Raw genomic sequence first — 22,046 nt, 5'->3', positions numbered from 1 at the left:
CTAGCCTGGTCAGCAGGATCCTGGTGCAGGCTAAGGTGTAGGCTGGCCTTTTGCTTCTGTTTCTAAATTTTAAGGCTGGTAGAGAAAATGGAAGTTTTCAGCACAACTTGATGATTTGATCCCTGTTAGAACTTCCTTTCCAGCCAGTGGCCCCGCCCAGAGCCTCTGTTTTGAGTCTTCAGGAGAGCAGGGAGTCGCACAGGACTTAGCCTTTGCTCACTGCCCCAAGCATATGTCTTCACCTTAGAAATTAGTCCAAAGGAAAAAAAAAGAAAAAAAAAAGAAATTAGTTCAAAGGGATATTCAAGTAAACAGCCCAACACTGCCCTGCATTTTTGTTAGTTGCAAACCTATTTTTAACCCCTCCCTGCAAAAAGCCATACATGATGGTGCCTGCTTGTGGTTCTAGCAACCCTGGGAGGCCGAGGCAGAAAAAAACAATTTCAAGCCCAGCCTGGACAATTTAGTAAGACTGTCTTAGTAAGACTTAGTAAAACTGGGGGCTGGGGGTTTAGCTCAGCGGCATAAGCGCCTTCCTTGCAAGTGTGCGGTCATGAGTTCGATCCCTGGTACCGATAAAGACAAAAAAAAAAAAAAAAAAAAAAAGACTTAGTAAGACTGTCTCAAAATAAAAAGTAAAAGGTGAGGGACTGCAACTGTGGCTTAGTGCAAAGACCCTGGGTTCAATCCCTAGTCTTTCTCACCCATACAGGCATGCGCATGCGCGCGCACACACACACACACACACACACACACACACACACATACTGCACAACACTTTATCTAGTGGTTTTATCTATTTGGTTTTATGAAATATAATTAAACTCCTAATTACACAATTAATTTTAAGACAAATGATTTTCTTTTTTTTTAGTCACATTTTTGTTTGTTTGAAATGGGATCTTCTTGCCCATCCTGGTCTTGAACTGCTGACTGTAGGGATCCGCCTGCCTCAGCCTTTCATAGCTGGGACTATAGTTGTGAACTGTTACACCTTACTGATTTTTGTTGTTCTTCCAGTGACTGTTAGTTTTAATTTTTTCCCGCCTCTTAATAGTAGTTTAGAAGTCAAGTTACTACTCATGGCCCCTGTCCATCTAGATTTCCTGTTGGAACTGTGCGTTCCTTTATGCCAACTTGCTGTTACAGATGGCATCCCTGGGAGTCATCCTCAAGATCACAGCCCTTGGGCAGAGGGCATCAATTACTCATTTCCTGCCAGCTGGTGCTTTATTCCCTTGTTTTTTGACAGTGTGAGTTTGGGGATCATTTCAGGCAGAGCAATGGGCTGTGTTCTGTGCTGTGCTAGGTGTTTTGATGTGCGCACACTCTTCAGCCCATTCCCTGGGCCGTGACACACACCCACAGAGCCTGCGTCTTGGGGAAGGGCCCATGTGAAGCACCAGCCTTTCTGCAGAGGCACAGGGCTGCACTTCCCACCAGGTGGTCAAGATGGAGGGAAAGTCCTGTGTTTCTGATTGCTGCTCACCTAGCCTGGTCAGCAGGATCCTGGTGCAGGCTAAGGTGTAGCAGCCTGCGGAGGTTTATCCTCTCTCCTCCCTTGGGAAAGCAGAGAAAGTGTGAACCTAAGTTCAGAGGAGGAAGCCATGCCACTGTGTGTGGGAGCTTTTCTCTTACAAAGGTGACAGCCATCCTCTTGAGTGGGTCTGCAAGGCATGCTGATGTGTATGACCCTGGGTTTCCTTCCCCTTCCTGTAACATCTGCCTCTCTCCACTGTTGTCAGTCACACACGCTGCTCTTGACTCAGCTGCTCTTGACTCTTGTGAATTTACTTATGCTTTCACTCTCCTTTAATGAATACCTTACTTGCAAGCAGTGAATTGAAAACAAGACAAAAAAAAAAAAAAAGAGACCACTAGTGATTGGACAGTTTCTTACTTTGTGTTACATTTAACTGTTCTTTTGACAGCCCAGTTTTTAAAGCCAGGTTCGTATGGAAATGCTTTCACTCCACTTGCACTGCTTTTGGAAATAGCATACTGCTTCATCTGTCTGTTTATTTTAGTGCATTCATGATTTAACACGGTCAGCATAATGTCTCATCTCCACCTAGCCAGAAGGGGCGCATTGTTTTAATGATCAACAACCATAACAAAAATACAATACAATACCTGTTTAATACCTAAGACTTAGTGTCAAATGTAGTTACAGCTTTAGTCTAGTAGTAGTTTAAAAGTACTGGAATCAGCTACTTAGAGTTTCAGTTGTAGAAATTATGTATAGTAAGGACTTTATATCAGGTAAGTTTGTCCTCATGATAGGAGAATAAAGGCCTCTTTACCTTTCTGTTTTTGCTACAAAAATTGCTTATATATTGAGACTTTTCATTTTTATTTTTTTGTGGTGCTAGGAATGGGACCCAGGACATCATGAATGAATGTTAGAAACACTACTACTTAGCTACATCCTCAGATTCAAATTTTTAAAAAGAGTAGTAGTTATTCATTAGACTGGCTCAGTACTGGCTGTGTATGCTTTTTCCTGGAAATACAAGGGAGAAGAAAAGCAACTGCAGTGTAGTGTTAAACTTCTGTGATCTCTAATAATGTGAAAATCATCACATGGGCTTATACATGCTCTGATATTTTCTGATTCTTTTTTTTTTTTTTTTTTTTGTCTTTTTCCTTTTTGTCGGTACCAGGGATCGAACTCACGACCGCCTGCTTGCAAGGCAGGTGCTTATGCCGCTGAGCTAAATCCCCAGCCCCTATTTTCTGATTCTTTGAATTCTTAGCAAAAGTAATATTTATAGTGCCTTTTGTGCACCATAATTATACATGTCATGTGTATCTCGCACCATAGTATCTTTTGTTTTAGAATACATTTTTCATTATAGTTTGCCTCCATTTTTTGTTTTTGAATAAGGTATCCTAATCTCCCTTGTTCTTCAATGAAATAATCAACCACTCAGCCCAGTTTTATAGTTTGCATGCTGGCATAAACTTAATTGTCCCTTTGAAAACAAAACAAACTGGGGATGGTAGTGCAGGCCTGTAATCCCAGCACTTGGAGGCTGAGGCAGGAGGTTTGCTGAAAGTTCAAGGCCAGCCTAGAGTACATAGTGAGTGCAAGTCCAGCCTTAACTGCATAGTGAGACCCTGTCTCAAAAACCAAACCAAACCAAACCCACAGGATGGGAGTAGGGGATTTACTTGTCTAACTCTGGTACGAAGTGAGCAGTAAAATAATATTTTTATTTATTTAATTTTTGTACTAGGGATCAAACTCATGACTTTATGCTTGCCAGGCAGGCACTTATGCCACTGAACTAAATCCCCAGCCCAGGTTTTGTATCTTTATAAGTTGATTTTCTGTAATATGAGAGTTCAAATAGTGATACTATACATTATGTACATACTGAACACTTTTTGTGTGTGTGTACTTTTTCCCCCCGTGTGGGAGTTGAACCCAGGGCTTCACACATGGTAGGCAAGTGCTCTACCACTGAGCTATACCCCAGCTCTGTGCTTTTGATTTTTAATTTTTTCTGATAAGTGGCATCATTTTTTCCCCTGACAATTAATGGTTATTTAGGTTTTTCCTTGGTACCTCATAATACAAAAACAGAATCCAAAATAAAAAGCAAAGAAATTTGACAAGAGGACTATAAAAGTTTCTGACCTCTGGACCCTTTGTAGGCAGGCTGACATGTAATTGTTTCTGGTGTCTTCTCCACAACTCCCAGTGAAGCAGCTGTTCTGGTTGGGCTGGGAAGATGAGACATTATGTGTGTTGGTTCCCTCTGTGCACTAACGGTTCTGACTGTAACTTACTGCCAGGCCTGTTCCATTCTAACATCTTAGTGTTTTGTTAGACTACATGTTGAAATGCATCACTCAGTCTGTGCTTGAGCTCATTTTTTTCTGTTTAATTAATTTAATTTCTTGGTTTACTAACCTCACTGTTTTTTCAGTTTAATATTGGCTGCATGCTAGTTAAGTATATTTTACATATTTATATGTTAAAAACCAATCAAGTCTAGCCTGGATTTTGCTGATTGTGTTTTCATTTCTAGTGGTGGGGCAGTTTAACTTACTTTGTATCATGAAAGCCTGACACATAAAATAACTGAACACAATGTAAATTTTCTTTCTTAAAGAAAAATCTTAAAATGGTGCTGTCTAGGTGGTGGATACAATTGTTTAAGTACCTTGATTTATGCTTTTTTATGTTAGTTTGAAATTTTCATAAATGTATTCTTCCCCCTTCTCCCTTCCCCTTTTTGCTCCTTGAAAGTGTTATGGCCCAAAGTTGCCCAGCACACCATCAGAAAGGACCTTTCTCCTTGTGCTCTTCCCATGGACAGTACTGGCCAGCATTCCTTTCACATTAACGTCCCTCTTACTGGGCACATTTACCTTGGTATAGCACCTTTTTTTGCATGCATATATGTAGATTTATCTCTTGCTCATTACCTGTTATGTGTCCCTAGGAAGGGAAGAATATATTATTGGAATATTTTTGGTTTGTCTCTCTGTTCTGTCTGTCAGGATAATATTGGACATCGCTTACTCCAGAAACATGGGTGGAAGCTGGGCCAGGGATTGGGAAAATCTCTTCAGGGTAAGTTTTTAAATTTACAAACAAAAAAAGGAAACAATGTTGGTGATGCAAATCTTGTACCTGAATTTGTTGTCTTTAAAAAACAAAACAAAACTTTGGGTTTTCCCTGTATCTTACCCTTTCTAAAATAGCCTCCTCCTCTAGCTGTTTTATGTTGCTGTATAGCCTCTCACGTGCCAGTAATTTGCAGGAGTAATTGCTGTCTCATTAGACATGCAGGTCAGATACTGCACTGCCGCTGCTGCCACATGTATTTGAGTCTGTGTGTGTGGCCGTGATGGGCGGGTGTAGTAAAAGGAATGTATAGTGTCAGTCAGGGCGTGCCTTCTGGTGACAAGGACGGTGGCTTCAGGGTTGTGAAGAGAAGGACCCAGCAGCAGGATTTTACCTTTGTTTGTCTGAAGCTGGCTACTACCCCAATTCTTTTGCTCTCAGATCAGATTCATGAAGTGGTGGAGAGGAAAGTTAACTTATGTTGAATATGAATACAGCAATTTGCTAGGTGCTCCAAGCAGAGGGCTCATTTCTTGAGGTTTGATCAGGCTTTAGAAGATGTGCGGCTTCGGGTATCTATCACATTTTTTTCTTGTAGCTATACTAATTATTTGGGTAAAAAAAACCCCAACATTTCTGTTTCTGAGTTATTGCTAGTTGGAAAACAACCAATTGCATCTGTCCACTTTTGGCTCTCAGGTTGGAAAGTTAGCGCTTGTTGGAGGTGGTGTGTGGGCACTGCTTTGAGGGTGACAGGTCACTGTGCTCCATGTCTACCTCGAGTTGCTGGTGGTGGGCGGGTTGCTGGTCACTGGTCCTTTGTACTTTGGAAGCTAGGTTTCAGGGTGAGTGCAATATTTCATCAGTTTAAGAGTGGTGAGAGGAACAGAAAGACAGAAGTGAAATAGGATGGCTCAGTCATGAAACTTCTGCCTTCTAAGTTCCACAAATTATCTTCTGGGGTGACATGGGTCAGTACGCTATTCTGTCTGTCTGTCTGTGCATGTATGTATGTGTCTGTTTGTCTGTCTAATGGATCTCCTAAGTGAGGATCTGAGCATGTTGTTGTTTGTTGCTCATTACTCAGGTGTGTGAGATGGGGGGCTTTCACTGCAGCCCGTCTGACTGCGTCTTTAAGTCATTCACATTGAGCTTCAGAGACTTTCAGCAAGAACCCAGAGGGACAGTGGACATCTAAGCATCTCTCTCCACTTGTTTGCTTGTATCTGTCGGTCTGTCTACCTATCCATCTATCTATATAGCTGTGCATGTCTATCTAGACATATATCTAGCTATATGTATATTCTGTGTGCATATATTTAAGAAAGAAGTGGTAAATAGATACTCAGCTATATATGACCTAAAACAACTCTTTAAAAAATAATTCAAATTTTGGTTCTCTAAACTTTGAGTTTCTTGAAAAGAAGAATTTTGTATCTCTATCCCCATGGTCCCAGGAACGTAGTAATCACTAACTCATAACTTTGTTCGTATAAAAACATGAAGGAAGTTTGAAGTCTACTTGAATTGTTTCTTTGGTTTGTTTTGTGCGTGCGCGTGTGCGTTTGTGTTTGCTGTAATGAGGTTTGAACACAGCGTCTCACACATGGTGTCACTGAGCTACACTCCCAGCCTTTTTCCATACATAATGTTTATCATCTCATTTTTCTTTCTGTCTCTCTCCATGTTTCTCTTTAATTGCTGGAGGCAGAAGCCCGTCCTCTGTCCACCCCCACAGCCTGTACCCTGAGCTGCACCACCTGCCCTCCTGTTTGCACCTGTCCTGAAGTGAGCAGTTCAGCAGTGTTAAATGTGTTCACAGTGTCAGACGAAGGCTTATCTCTCTCTTAAGTGCTATTGTACTTTTTTTATCCTTTTAAAAAAGTGCAGTCCGTAGTCTGTTTCCAGTACTATAGGCTGAGTTAGCTTTGTAAATGACTATTTCCTGGTAGGCTGGAGGTAGGCTGATTTCTTCCACACAGTTCTTTCAGTAACCTATGCATAACTTGATGTAGAATGCAGCTGCATTTAGGTGAACCGAGGCAGCGCGGAAGCCGCAGCAGCCCTGTGCTGTCACAACCAGTGAGACTGGTTGCTGTGGGGGATGACGCTGCCCCTCAGGCTGTCTGCATGGGTTACTGTGTACAGTTTCTAGGCTCGTGTCTGGCAGGGCTTTACATTCACTTGTTTGTTAGAAACTTGCAGCTCTCCTTTATGAGTTTAGGACTCTAATACATTGAGCATGCAGTCATCCACAGAAATTACTTTCACAAACATTTAAACCTGGCCTCTTCTGCCTGTGTTTGAAAAAATATAAGGCTTGCTAACCAGCGTGCCAGTCCCCTTGTCAACTGGAGGACAAGGGGAATAGGGCATGTCAGCCCTGGGACCAAGTGTTCTGTTGGCATGATTTAAAATTGACCTCTGTGGAGTTTTATATTTTAATTTTCATATTTGCCTTTTGTTCTCAAGTATATTAAAAGTTACAGAGTTTTTTTTTTTTTTTTTTAAATGGGTGCCTGCAATCAAACTCAGGACATCGCACTTACCAGGCAGACACTGTGCCGCTGAGCTATATCCCCAGAATTACAGAACTCTTATATTGCAAATAAATGATTGTTAGTGTTGAAAAAAGAAAAAAGACCTATAAAAGAGATGTGGGCAAGGAGTCATCTCAAGAAAGTATCACAAAGAAAGCCCTGTTGATAAGAAACTGTACAGTTGCTTATTGTAGAAACAGAGGGATTTGTTTAAATGAGAAAGAAGCAAGAATAAAATGATTGTATTTTGTGACAGTTGAACTGGATTCGGTTTTGAAGTATTTTATAACCAACCCTTTGAGAGTTCTGAAATGTAATGGATGGAGTATAGCTCAAAATCTTTATTTTGCTACTAAATATGTTTAGGCAGCAGCTATACCCAAAAACAGTGATGGACTTCTTTTGCCGTAGAGGCTGAGTGGTTTGATGCTTTGTCTGTATAGCCTGCAAAAGTTCAGCCAGTGGAGAAAATGAATGGGGTCTGATACTGTTTCCTATCTCACCTCATCTAGAAGGCTAAGTCAGTATGTTTAGAAGCCAGCGAGTATTTCCTGAGTTAATGAAGTGTGCTAAAGTTGTGCTAACTGGCCAGAGCTGGCCGTGCCAGGTGCAATGGGTGAGAGGTGACTCCTGCCCTGCAGGGTTAGTTTCCAGCCCATTGATCCTGCACTTGTTATGAGACAGGGTCTCATTCCATAATCCAGGTTGGCCTTGGACTCACTCTGTAGCCCAGTGGACTCATGAATTTGAGGATTGCCTCAAATTCATGGCAATCTTCCTGCCTCAGCCTCCTGAGTTTTGGAGTGACAAGGTTGTGCCACTGTGCCTGACACTGGTTTTTTGCTGTTATTTTGAGACAGGCTGTCGCTGTGTAGATCAGGCTGGCCTTGAACTCACTCTGTAACCCAGGCTGGTCTCAGCTCTGTGATCTTTCCTTCTTCAACCTCCTAGGATTACAAGTGTGCGCACAACCAGCTAGTACTACTGGTTTAGCTGCAGTGACCTCTGATGTTTTCTTCAGGCCAGGGGCTGGGTTTACACTTCAGCCTGCTCCTTCCAAACACAGAGTTAAGGGTGTTATCAGCCCTAATATCTCATTGACATGTTTCTTCAAGCTCCTTGAGCAGAGGGGCTCTCATTTATCTTTATAGGAAAAGTACATGGTACCTGGCATGAAGGCAGTGTGTTAACATTTGGAAACTTAAGATCTAGGGTTGAGTTAGGTGCTGCCTTGCTGTTTAAATAAATGGAAAAGTAACCACCACCAAATTATTTCCCTCAGGAGTAAATAGAGATTAAAATCTCTGCCTGCCTTTTCACACAGTGGTCAGAATGATGAAGTTATCTTGTAAGACTGGAGCCAGGCATAGCAGCCCTTCCCTGTAATCCTAGCATTCTGGGCACAAGGGTCACAGAGGTCAGCTTGGACAATTTAGTGATTTACTAAGCTTCTGGCTTAAAATAAAAGATTTTTTAAAAGAGCTGGAAGGAGCCTTAAGGGTGGAATCTACATAATTAGCTATAAAGGTCACATTAAAAGAATGGATTTGGGGGCTGGGGATTTAGCTCAGCAGCATAAGCACCTGCCTTGCAAGCAGGCGGTCGTGAGTTGGATCCCTGGTACCGAGAAAAATGAAAAAGACCAAAAAAAAAAAAAAAAGAATTTTTATGATAAAAGAATAAAATAAAATAGAAAGAGCTGAGGACATGAGTCATTGTGGAGATTTTGTATTTTAAGTCAAATAAATAAATATATGTTATGTAAGTGGTTATTGTTAACACTGCCATTATTGTATGTTTTTAAATATTTTAGCAGAATTTAAGATAATCCAGTTTTAGGTCATAATCAGAAACCTGAGTATCATCAAAGTCACTGATATTGAAGCTTCTGTCTTCCTGCTGTTTCCGCAGATAGACACTGTGTGTGTTAGAGAACGAAACCCTGAGTGCTGTGTGTTTCAGGGCTTCTACAACCCTGACGCTGGTGTCTGCTGTGCTGATGCTGAGCTTGCTGGTAATCTCAAAGTTTCACAGCATCTAAAAAGAGCCCTGCTGCTCAGTTTGCTAGTATTGTTTGGACAGCTGGACCTTAACCTGGGAAACAAGTTGAAAAGTCCTGTTGTTTCTGTCCCACCATGTCCCCTGCTTGGGGCGGAACTCAGTGTCTGCACATGATGGGCAAGAGTTCTACACCTGCGCAAAACCCTTGCCCCTGCCCACCTTTGTATTTTGAGACAGGATCTCACTGAGTAGTGCAGGTTGGCCTTGAGTGACCCTCTTGCCTCAGCCTTCTCAGGATTACAGATGTGTGCCACCATTCCTAGTCACAAGCCCTTTTTGAAAAGGCTAGTTTGATTATATTTCATCATAAAGTTAAAAAAAATGGAGGGAAAAACCTGCAATATTTTAATATAGGCAGAGGACAGATTTCCTTTATGTATTTAAGGGTATGAAAAAGACTTGAGACTTGTTACCTGGCTAGAAGAGAAAATGTGAGCACCGTGTATGGAAAAGCCTGGAGCCCAGGCGGTCACATGGAAATCCTCTCGGCTCACTCATACTGAGAGCTATGCACACCAAACTATAGCCCAGCACCATGTTTTAGTGGACTGGAAAATGCAAACAAAAAAATCAGCCTCCTCAGATTATGGAGAAACACAGCAAAGGTTGCTTCCAGGATGCAAGTGTGTATCCCACACTCAGCAGTTCAGTCTGCTACTCTGCATTTATTCTTGTAATACACGAAATGACTGAGATTTTTTATTGTTACTGTTCATAACAAAAGATTAGCAACAGCCTAGCATGTTTCATTGATACTAAGAAGTTTTCATGTTTTAGTGAAGCTAAAATCAGATATGCCTTGTTCATGTATTATAGTTAGAACTGGCAGCTTAATTTCTTAATGGCTTATAAAATAATGTGTTTCATGACTAGGCTTTATAGATTTGAAACAATGGAATACTAAAATGGTATAAAGGGAAACTGCAGCTTTAGAAGAAAGAAAGAAACTTAGCACCCCTACTATATAGGGAATCTGGGGCTGGGGATTTAGCTCAGCGGCATAAGCGCCTGCCTTACAAGCAGGCAGTCGTGAGTTCGATCCCCAGTACGGATAAAAAGGAAAAAGGCAAAAAAAAAAAAATATATATATATATATATAGGGAATCTTCTGAGACATACGCAGAGAGAGAAGGCAAACACCAGCTGTGCAGATGCACACCTATAATCCAGCTCTTGGAAGACAACAACAGGTGGATGCCAAGTTCAAGGATGGCCTGGGCAATAAAGTGATTCTGTTCCTGAAAGTGGGAAATAAAGCCAAGCATGGTGACACACTCCTGTAATCCCAACACTCGAGGCTGCTGGGAAGGATCGTTGCAAGTTTAAGACCACCCTGAACTACAAAGTGAGCCCAAGGCCAGCCTGAATTGCATAGCGAGACCCTGTCTCAAAAACAACAATAACAGAAGAAAATGACTGTCTCACAGAAGATGTAGAGTGGCAGGCTGGGGTGTTCCCTTGGTTCTGCATCTGTGTTCCTCTTTCCACCTGGCTTCAGCTGGGAAGTGGGCGGTGACTGGAGTAGAGAGAGGAGGTATTAGCTGCACTCCACACTGTAGGGCTGAAGGAGAAGTAGGCTTGAATTCATGCAAGGATGGGTGGATGGAGTATTACAATGTAGACTTCCTTGTTACCTTAGAATGTTTATCTTTAAAATGTCACTTACATGGGGCTGGGCAGTAGTGGCAAACCTAAGGTACATGTGCTGTAGCCAGGTGTGTGTGACCACTCAAGGCTCTAAAAGTTTCACCATCCCTGGGCTAGGATATAGCTCCGTGATAGAGTGAATGCCTATCATGCTGGATGGGTTCAGTCCGTGGCACTTTAAAAAGAAAAAACAAACCACCAGACATGGTGGTGGTACACACATCTTTAATCTCAGCACTCAGGAGTTGAGGTAGGAGAATGGTCATGAATTCAAGGCCTTGCTGAGCTACATGATGAGTTCAAGTCCAGCCTGAGCCACAAAGTAAGACCCAGTCTCAAAAGAAAAGGCAAACCAAAAACTTTCACTAACTTCTTTTTTTATTTATCTACATAAATACATTTGGAGGTGCTCTAGACCAAACCCAGAGCCTCTTGCCCCAGCTACAGCTCTAACTTCTTTTACAAGGGTTTGTTTATATATATTTATATGTATGCTGTTGAGGAATCTTGCCTCATTGCTAGACTGATCTTGAATTCCGACTGCTATCTCCTGAGAAGCCAGGACCAAGGCCCTAGCACCCAGCAGCTCCCCTTCCCAACTCACAGGCCTGGGGCTCACACGCAGAGCCAGATGAGTGCTACTTCCTCCAGTGGCTGTAGCCCCAGCTCATTCACTTCCTAATTGAAAGTCATTCTTCAATTAAGAAAAAGTCGTTCCCCTTTTTATCATAGTAATATAGACACATTTTTCTGAGTAATGTCGTTCTATAAAGTAAATTTGTCATTTTGTTTTTGTCTTTTAAGACAGAGTCTTTCTATGTAGTTCTAGTGGCCTTGAACTCTTGGCAGTCCTCCTGCCTCAGCCTCCCAGGTATGGGGACAACAGGCATGTGCAACCATATCTGGCATAGCAGATTTGTCCCTTTGTGTTATTTTTCATTTGAGATTTATTTACTTTTGAAAAAGAAATAACAGTGTATTCTATGGACCAAATGCTAATCTGGAATATAGATTATTTTATTGTCCTATTTTTGCAGTGCTGGGGTCTCACACTTGCTGGATAAGACCACTACCACTCCTCGTTTCCAGTCCCCCTCCCTCATGTTTTTGTATGTATGTATGTATGTATGTATTTATTGTCTTTTTCGTTTTTATCGGTACCAGGGATCGAACTCATGACTGCCTGCTTGCAAGGCAGGCACTTATGCCGCTGAGCTAAATCCCCAGCCCCATGTTTTGTTGTTTTATTTTGTTTTGTTTTTTGTTTTTGAGACAGGATCTTACTGAGTCCAGGCTAGTTTTGAATTCTGTGTAGCCCAGGCTGGCCCCAAACTCATAGCAGGCCTCCTGCCTCAGCCTCTCAAGTGCCGGGATTACAGGTGTGCACCACTATGCCCGGCCTCCTTCCTCGTGTTTATTTGTTTTTAACTATATACTGGGAATCAAACTTAGGACCTTGTGCTTGCCAGGCAGGTGTTTGTGCTGCTGAGCTATAGCTCCAGCCCCTTTCCTTGTTTTCGAGACAGTTTCCCAGGTTGGCCTTGAATTTAAGAGTCCTGTGTCAGCTTCCCAAATAGCTGGAATTACAGATCTGTGCCACCACAGATATCCCATTTAATGAGCTAGGTTTGAGCATATTCACTTATAGTGAACCAATTTTAAAAACATGTAGCCACCAAATCTGCCATTCAGGTATAAGCCTGACCTTGAAGTCAAGATTTCTGAATTTATACATTTTCACTTCTCAGAAAAGGCTGATAAGAAGGTAGAGTGGATTTGGGGGTGAATGGGCAGATGTCTCCCTTGAATCACAAGGCAAGTGTGGGTGGTAAGAAAGGCCTCGAGAACAGAGTGGTTCTAGCCCAGGGAGATGAGCAAGGCTGTCATGGCCTCTGCTCCCTGCAACTGAATAGGCCTAAGGGTCCTCAGTTTGCAAAGGGAAGCACTATTTTAGTAATGCATAGTCAGATTCAGTAAGATACAGGTTCTGTTAAGTTTCTATCTTTCTTGTTTATTTTATTTTGAGACAGGATCTTGCTGTGTATTCCAGGTTGGCCTGTAACTATTGCAGTAATCCTCACCGTCTCAGCCTCTTGAGTACTGGGATTACAGGTGTGTACCACCACACATGGCTGCTCTTGTTTTTTTGAGACAGGGTCTCGATGTGAAGCCAGAGACTGAACTCGATGCCTGATCATCCTACTTCAGCCTTCTGAGTGCTAGGAGTATTGGCTGGGCCACCATGCCGGATTTACCTTTGGCCTTCTGCATAGAATTTAGTTAATATCAACAAGAAGATGAAGTTCATATAGCAAATAAAATCATGGCAAGCTGTATGAAGAGGTCTAGATTTTAGGACTAAAACAGAAAAGAACTGGAGACAGCCCAAAGGAGGGTGGGAGTCATGAACAGTGACTATGGAGGACAGCTTGATCCTCATGAGAGATCACATTTAAAGACAAATCAAAGGACATGAAACCCTTGTGAAGTTCACTGGCAGAATAATTAGAGATGAGAGTTTTCTTTTCTTTTTTTTTTTTGTCTTTTTCCTTTTTATCGGTACTGGGGATCGGACTCACGACTGCTTGCTTGCAAGGCAGGCGCTTATGCCGCTGAGCTAAATCCCCAGCCCCGAGATGACAGTTTTCAAGCAAATGTTTAGAATAGACAGTCTTGCTAAATTGTGTGGGCTTGGGCCAAGGAAATAGCTCAGTGGCACAAGTGTCTGCCTGGCAAACAAGGTTGTGAGTTCTATTCTTGGTACCTAAAAAAGTAAAATAAAAAATTAGTAAATAAATCATGTGGGCTAGATTTGAACTTGCAGTCCTCCTGCCAGAATACTAGGCTTACAGGCATTTGCTGCCACACCTGGCTTATTATATCAGTCTAGTGCTTGCTTTTGTTAGAAAAGGTAGAACCAGTTAGAAAAGCAGATTGGACATTATCAAGGTGGGTGATTTTGGAGGAGGTGGTTGCTAGTGAGAAAAGAAGTGATCTAGCTGAGGGACTGCAGTCCACGTTCTTCTTACTAGAGTTTGCCCAGTTATCTGAGCGATACAACAAAAATAAAAACACTGTGCCCAATGTCTCACTCCCAAAGACAAAATAAAACAGTTATGAAGGTCATTTTAGATAACTTCTCAATAGCTCTATTAGTGCATTTTTAAAAATGCCGCATGTGCTTTTTGTAACCTGCTGTTTCACTTAACATTGTGCAGCAGAGACGTGTTTCCCTTAATAAATTCATGCAAAAATCATGATCTCTTAATGATATGAAATGTTACAGTAAAAGAATTGCATAAATCCCTCTCAAAATGCTCTCCTTACTTCACACACACACCCATTCACCACACCTGCCCCTTTTGGAAGCAGCTCTGGAGCCCACTTTTCTGAATGTCTTCATGATATGTGATCAGAAATACAGTGACAGCTGCTGCTGAGCACTATCCAAAGGAAAGGCAGCTCAGAGAAGCATCACGGGGTCCCTGTCCACCCCAGCCACTAGATCTGGCCATGTGACCTCTGACTGTTTCCCACGGTGAACATGACCGTGAAATGTTTTGAATGGATTCGGGATATGGAGGCAGCCACGGCAGCACAACTAAAGACACTCAGGAAAGAGGATGCCAGAGCTGCTGCAGAGCGCAGCAAGGATGATGGCTGAGTGTGTTTGAGTAAGTAGTGGCAGGCTGTTAAGACTGTATTTATTTATTTTTGATACAGGGAATCAAACTCATATCCTCACACTGGCCAGGCAGGTGCTGTGCTGTTGAGCTATATCCCCAGCCCAATTTTTTAATTCTTTTTTTCTTTTTTTGGTACTAGGGATTGACCTCATGGCCTTGAGTTTGCCAGGTAGGCGCTTATGTTTCTGAGCTAAACCACCAGCCCCAATTTTTAAAAAATTAACCATTCGTTGCAGTTTCTGATCACATGTCATATGGTTAATTTTCTGTTCTCACTGCTCTCCCTCCTATACCTTCTTCCTCTGGTCCAAGAGTCACACTTTGCTGTCATGTCGTCTTCCATGGAGTGCACAGATTAGGAAGTTTGTAGTGGTTGCATAGAGGCTTCGCATAAGTTTATATTAACCAGCAACTTGAGGCCACAGGAAAACCCTTGGCCATGTTTTTAGGCATAGTCTCTAGGAAAATATTCTGACTTCTGTCTTATACTCTTCTGTTTGATTTCTTTACTTCTATACAATTGTTTGTCCTTTTTTATTCATTAGACTGTACCTTCCTAGAAGATAGGGATTATCTCTGCATGCATGTTAGTACACATTTATGTGTCTCCATTCTTTTCATGGTTTTATTCTGCGTGTTTCTAGACCCTTTAGAATGTGCCCGCTGTCTACTAAGTCTTCAGGAATGAGCTATATCATACAATATCACACATATATATGAGCAGGCACTCACTCAGGCTAGTCTTGAACTCACTATGTAGCCCACACTGGCCTCAGACTCACAGTGAGCCTTCTGCCTCAGCCTCCTGAGTACTGAGATTACAAGTGTGCATTACCACATCTGGCTGGAAAACACTTTTTAAAAAATATTTATTAAAAATTACCACCTAATTCCAAGCTTGGTAGGATGATCACAGACTGGAGCCTGCCTGAGCAATTTAGAGAGATTCTGCTAATCAGCCAGACATCGTGGTGCACACCTGTCATCCCAATGCTTAGGAGGCTGAGGCAGGAGGGCTGTTGCAAGTTCAAGACCAGCCTAGACTACAAAGTAAGCTCAGACCCAGCCTGAACTGCATAGAGAGACTCTGTCTCAAAAAGACCCCCCCCAAAACTTGCTAGTCAAAATATACATACGTATTTTAAAAACAGAACAGTTATATTGTCTTCATATGTATAAATGTGGCTTTTAAATCCAATCTTTTTGTTTCTACAAAATATTCCAAAACCTGTAATGTAGGAAGCTACCAGATGGGCATGCAGGGAATCTGCTGGCATTGGTCACTGAGGGAGGAAGTGGAGCAGAGTAGAAGGCGGGCATAGACCTGGAGGCGAGGGCCACCTTGAGAGGAGCAGCAGTTGCATGGTGGGCTATCCCTCCACCCAGGAAATCTCAGGGGAATGTCACACTTTAGGGACCAGAAACTTCCATTGATACATGCTGGAGGAAGTTTAATGTGACATTAACAGAATTAACACCAGGCCTGACCTGTTTTTGACGTCCAGATTCCTAGTTTGTGAACTAATTTTAGATTTGACCTGGGAGTGTGGCTTAATGGAGAACAAGAATACAGATTTTGTAGCCATGGTTTTTTAAGAACTACTGAGAAAATATAGAAAAGAATTAAAGATAAAATGAGATGGAAGGGACAGTTAGTGTGAAAAGTAAAGGAAGAACAATTTAAATGAAGTTAGAAGTCTTCGGGGCTATAAAGCACTCCTAGGATAGTAAAAAAAAAAAAAACCCTCACTAGCTTTGAGATAGGTCTCACTATGCCCAGATTGTATAGCCCAGATTGACCTTGAACTCAGCGTCCTCCTGTATCAACCTTCAGTGTGGTTTGTCAAGTTGTTACGCCACAGGACTGTCCCCCAAATATTTTCTATCCTTCAAACTTTAGAACTGAATTAAACCTGGCTTCACTTCTTAATTTTGGATCATGAAATTAGCATAGCAAATAACTTGATGCATGCCCACCTAATGATAAAACAGTATTCCATGAGGCTGAGGATTTAGCTCAGTGGTGTAGTACCTGCCTGGCAAGCATGAAGTTCGATTCCCTGTACCCAAAAAACAAACAAAAAATCCCCTCTTTCAGATCCCCTGGGTCCAGGGTATCACCTCCCTTACCCCCAATTTGAGAACGAACCCACGGCCTCCACACCTAGCTGCGTCCCCAGTCTTCTTCTGTATTTTATTTTGAGACCATCTCACTAAGTTACCCAGGGTCAACCTTTCAGCCTCAGCCTTGCAGAGTGCTGAGGTGACAGGCGTACACCTTCACACAGCTGGCAAGACATCGTTGCTGTGAGGGCCTAAGTGAGGTGTTTTTCCATGACTGAAAGCCTCTAGGACATCTGACTTCCTCCCTCCTGTGAAGGTATTGGGGCTCAAATTCAGGCCTTCTCTTGTGCTGAGCCTACTACTGAGCTGCTTCCTTGCACCTAGACCAATTTTTGGTTAAGATTTCCTTTCCCATACTGAGGGTTAACTCCTGGGGCCTTTATACTGAGCCGTATCCCCAACCTTTTTGCAGACGGGTGGTATTGCACAGAGTTGCTGGAGAACTGGAGACCTTCGTGTCCTAGCCTGCTGGAGCATGCACACCTGATCAGCTCTAATTTCAGTTTTTAAAAAATTTCCATTAGACAGTATGTGTAAATTCTGTTTTGTTTTGTTTTTTCTTCCTTAAAATGTGATAGCGATTTCCCTGATAGTGGGTGACAAACGATAGACTAAATTAAAGGAGCCTCTGCAGAACCATAGTGCAAGGCTCAGGTAGTTAGTTGGTTGTTAGTTTAGTTTGTATTTTCTGAGATACAGTCGTATGGTTGGCTCAGGGCTAGAAGTAAATCAGCAGTGTCCCTTGGTGGTGAGTAGGAAAGCACTGCAGTGTTGCTTCCCCCCACACACTGGACAGTTCCCGCCAAGTCCCCACTTGTTTTTGCTGCTCAGGGTACAGGCATCAGGAAAATGCAAGGGACAGATGCCTGCCCCCTGCCTTCAAGGACTTTTTATTTTTCCGTTTTTTCTTGGCCTTATGTTTGGGACAATAATACCCCAAGATCATACTTACTCAGTTGTCTTTCCCATTTAAAAATAAATTGATTTCAGTGTAGAGGTTAGCACGAGTTAGCTTCAGCAAGTAGGGTAATTAACCCAGCCTCATCTCGGGAAAGTGCGGACTTGGGTAGGTTACTCTTCTCTGGAAAGTAGCGTGAGTCTCCCCATTGCTCCTGAGGGCTCTGGGCTGGGGAGCACCTCACACCCTGACTCCTTGACCCTTTTGTGTTTACCACCTCTGTGTCCCTGTTCCTGCTGCTGTGAGATGGACGTGTTTCACCCTGCAAGCCAACTGGAATAATTGTGTAAAGTGTCAGATGGAGAATCCTTTAGATCACAAGTACACTTCTGTCCTTAACATGTTTCTGTTGAAAGTTACATTTGCCTGCTTGTTCTGTAGGTTTCTAAATAGCCCATGGCAAGAATATGAAGTAGTTTTTGTAGAGCTGGATGATTTGAACTCTATTTTGAGCCCAAATGTCTTTAAAGAAAAAAGAATGTAACTTGTAACCCTCAGGTATAATTACTGTGCTGTGTGTTTCTGGTTGGTGTTTCCTAGGAGGTAGCAGGGGTTGTATATTAAGGTAACTAAGAAAACTACCTGGTCTGGGGATTTAGCTCAGTGGCATAAGCACCTGCCTGGCAAGCGTGAGGTCGTGAGTGAGATCCCTGGTATCACCAAAAAGAAAAGAAAAATACCTGTGGACTGGGGATATAGCTCAGCAGCAGGTGCCTGCCTGACAAAGTACAAGGTCCCGAGTTTGACTCCAGATACCCACCCCCAAAAATCTGAATGATTTTTGAAATTAATCATTGTTAATAAGCTGTTCCAAACTGTAGTTCACGAGAAATTGCAGAAGTAGAACTACAGTTTGTAAGCACACTGCTTTCTCCTCACGCCCTAGAGCCGTGAAGTCCCTGTTCAGTGGGTACAGGGACGCACCAACACACAGGCTGGCATGCAGGCAGTGGCCTCTTCCTCTCTCTGATGCTTGCAGTAAGAACTTTTGAATGATGCAGAAGGACTTCTATGGGCTGGAGGCCAGCCTGGGCTACGCAATGAGACCCTGTCTCCAAAGAACAAAAGGAAGCAAGCAAGCAGTGTGTCAAGGGAGGTTAATGGTCGCTATCAGTTGGGGTCTTTTAGAAGTGAATTTTGTCACCTTTTGATGACTTTTTACTTCTGCTTTAGGATCAGTCTTAAGTCACTGCTGTGTGCTGGTGCCCAGAGCAGTGTTTTGAGACTCGTAGGGATTGAGGTTTGTTGTGTCTGCGGCCTGGGCAGGGCTGCATGTGCTAAATGGCCCTCGGGGCTGGCATCATGCGCCTCTCAGGGCTGCTAGTTCCACAGGGAGGTCTATCATGTGTCTGCTTTCTTCAGATCATCTTTTCATGTTTTCTTCCTGCTTAGTCTCTGTGTTTCCCTATGGTCAGGTTTTGGGTCCAATCCATGGATTGATACTTCCTTGATTGTTCAAAATCAGAATGCATTATTGAGAGATGGTTCTCAGAGATGGACTGGCTGTGGATAGTCATTGAGTTCTCATGGTTTTTGTTGTGGTGGTTTTGCGTTTTGCTTTTGGCAGTGTGTGTGTGTGTGCATGTGTGTGCACGTGCACACAAGTGAGACAGCCTAGTGTTGCCACCTGTCACCATCAAATGATCCTACCACTTCAGTCTCCTCAGCAGTTGGGCCTAACATGTGTACCATACGCTGTTCTGCTTGATCTCATTCATTCTTTATAAATCATAATGCCTCCCACTTCAGTCTCCTCAGCAGTTGGGCCTAAAGTGTGTACCATGTCCTGTTCTGCTTGATCTCATTCGTTCTTTATAAATCATAATGCCTTTGCATTTTAGCAGGACCTGTTTGTTTATTGTTTTTTATTTTTGTACCAAGAATGGAGGTTGGGACCTCATGCTTGCCCGTCCCTTAGCAAGACCTGTTACAGCAGCATTTAGGGACTTCTATCATGGTAGAAGTCAGGCTACCTTTCAAATGTGGGCAGAGCTGAGGGTGTGTTCAGTAGTAGAGTGCTTACAAGCCCCACAAAACAAATTGAGAAGTACAGACAGCTAAATTCTCACTGATTAATAAAACAAAGTTTGGGTTTAGAAAGTGAATACCAGCTTTTCTGTTAGGTGACTACATCGATAGTGACGTGTTCTTTTACCTCGATTACTATTTTTTTTTAAAATATTGGTGTGTTGGGGCTGGGGATTTAGCTCAGTGGCATAAGCGCCTGCCTTGCAAGCAGGCAGTCGTGAGTTTGATCCTCGGTACCGATAAAAAGGAAAAAGAAAAAAGAAAAAAAAATATATTGGTGTGTTGTGGATTTGGCCTGTGTTCTGTGGTTTTCATTTTTTTAATCCCTGTCACCGGCTGGCCAGGCTGTGGTCATAGCGTCTGAAGACCGTGTCTGTAGGCCATTTTCTTTGACAGAATTTAGTGTTGTGTCAGAGTTGGTAGTAAAATACACAAGAAAACTTTTTTTTAAATAATTCACTTAATACTTGCCAGGCTTAAAAAGAAATAGGAAACCTGGATTTAATTCATTTGTGTCCTTTAGAGTTGAGTTTTGTAAAAAGCACCTATGACTAGACATTCTGTTGCTGCCCCATTTTCTGAAGTGGCCCCTCAGGTTGCTGCTCAGGCCTTGAGTGCTGTTCTTTACATGGGGCTTCGCATTGGTAGACGGGAGATCGAGAACTGAACTGCATTGTGGGGGAGTTGGAGGCTTTGGTGTGAGCTGTGTTGTTTGGTGTGTGGTGTACATGTGAGGTGTCGGGGTATGGTGGATGTACTGTGTATGTGGTGTGGAAAGTTGGGCTTTGGTGTTGTGTGTGGTGTGTGAGCACAGTGTAGTGGATGTGTGTTTAGTGTGTTGTGTGTGGGGCTGTAGGCTGTATGTGGTGGGGTTGGGGTGTGCGTGCAGGGGCGTGTGGCATGGTATCGGCTATGTGTGTGGGTATGGGGCATGTGGAGCACCGTGGGATGTGTGCCTGCCGAGCTCTCCCCACCTGAGGACAGTGTGGGCAGGACCTGATGTTCCTTTGAAGCTGGCATTGTCACTGTGGGAAGCTCAAAAGGGTGCTGGCAGGACTGAGGGGTCTGCCAGAAGAGGGAGTGGAGCGCAGGGCACTGCTACACTAAGGTTTCTAGGCCCATGGTGGGAGTACGGAGGCTGTCCACTGGGAGGGCCTTCTAGGCTTTGATTTCACACATTTTGAAAGTGGTCCCCTCCCTCCTTGGGTTTTTTAAAGAAGCCAATGAATCACTGCCCACTCGGTCTGATCCCATCTTTGATGTGACTTAGGGCCAAATTCCTTCTTGGGTCCCGAACCCGGATTTTCCAGGCAAGTGCCCGAGAGGTTGGAAGCTAGAGCTAGTTCCTGGCAGGAACCCCACTGCCTGCCCTGGCCTGCCCCACCCCTGCGTATGGAGGAGAAAGTCGTTCCTGCTCTGGGCAGCAGCACAGACACCTCACACAGCCATGCTGCTGCCTCAGGAACCCTCTCCTCTGTCCTGGCTGGGACGGGAGGGACAGCCCCTGGTACGGCCCCAGCCTGCCTGCCTGCTGGAAGGCCTGTTGCCCACCCTCATGGTTGCCACCTAACAAATGGTGTTTCTTTTTTGCAGCATTATGACCCTGGACTTGTTGTGGTGATGGTAAACTTAGCAGTGGTAATTTTTTATTTTCAGACTGAATTCCTCTTTTGTCATCAGTGCACCAATATGTTAGGCTTCCTTTCTCTGTTGTAGCCTTCATCCTTCTGCTTGGTCTATTTCATTTTCCTTTCCTTTCCTTCTGCAACTTGTCTGACCCTTGTTCATCGAAGGGAACTGTTAATGGATGTATCTGTTTGTGTTAGAAACTGCCAAAGAAATCAGTTAAAACATTAAATTCTAATATTGTCAAAAACTTAATTTCCCCAATGTAATGGGCACTAGCACTTGCTACTGCAATTTACAAGTAAATTTTTAAGACTTTGACTGCCTTATAGGGCAAAAGTACTAATGCAGTTTATTACAGGGGTTTACAAAGGTAAAGATGTGTACCAAAACTTTCTTCTTACAGAACAAATTTTCACAGAACAAAACAATACCAAAAAGAAAGTAAATTGGACATTTCCGATTCCTTCATTGGACCTTTTGTTTTCACCAGTAAATCCCTGAGACATTATGAAAGTGATACTGTATCTAGGAAGTCATTTTTATAACCCGTCTATAATTTGGTCCTTTTGCTAAAGATCGCAGTCACGTGGAGTTATTATACCATTGGGCAAGAGGCAGCGTCGCTGTATTGGAAAGGGCTGTGCTGAGAAGCACCCCCCCCATTTTCTTTAAACAGATTTTTAAATTACGCTAACCATTCCTCATCTGTTTAAAAGCAGTGTGGTATTGGTGATAAGTAGATAAACTTCTGGATTTGTTTTTCATTGTGTTTTAAAGACAGAAAATTAAATCCT

At 42.9% G+C, this 22,046-nt stretch overlaps 1 protein-coding gene across 7 annotated transcripts in view; it reads left to right on the top strand.

Annotated features, from left to right (window-relative positions):
• Gpatch8 (G-patch domain containing 8) overlaps positions 1-22,046 on the top strand; it is a 73,031-nt gene that overhangs the window by 24,018 nt on the left and 26,967 nt on the right. For 2 of the 7 annotated variants that reach the window (XM_063251704.1, XM_013148155.2), the window contains exons 3-5: positions 1,932-1,949; positions 4,513-4,585; positions 21,217-21,261. The exons of 1 other annotated variant lie outside the window; for it this stretch is intronic. Coding sequence is in view for 1 of the 6 variants with exons in the window: in XM_063251701.1 (XP_063107771.1) it covers positions 4,513-4,585 (73 nt within the window). In the remaining 5 variants the exon portion in view is untranslated. The remainder of the gene's footprint in view (positions 1-1,931; positions 1,950-4,512; positions 4,586-21,216; positions 21,262-22,046) is intronic. 4 more of the 7 variants (XM_063251702.1, XM_063251703.1, XM_063251705.1 and 1 more) reach the window with 3 other exon arrangements.

This window comes from Cavia porcellus, unplaced genomic scaffold (genome assembly GCF_034190915.1).
Source record: "Cavia porcellus strain 051 isolate PalLab524CR breed Dunkin Hartley unplaced genomic scaffold, mCavPor4.1 scaffold_6, whole genome shotgun sequence".
NCBI lineage: Eukaryota > Metazoa > Chordata > Mammalia > Rodentia > Caviidae > Cavia > Cavia porcellus.
The sequence above is the reverse complement of the archived record's forward strand: the minus strand, read 5'-3'. Positions and strand labels throughout refer to the sequence as shown.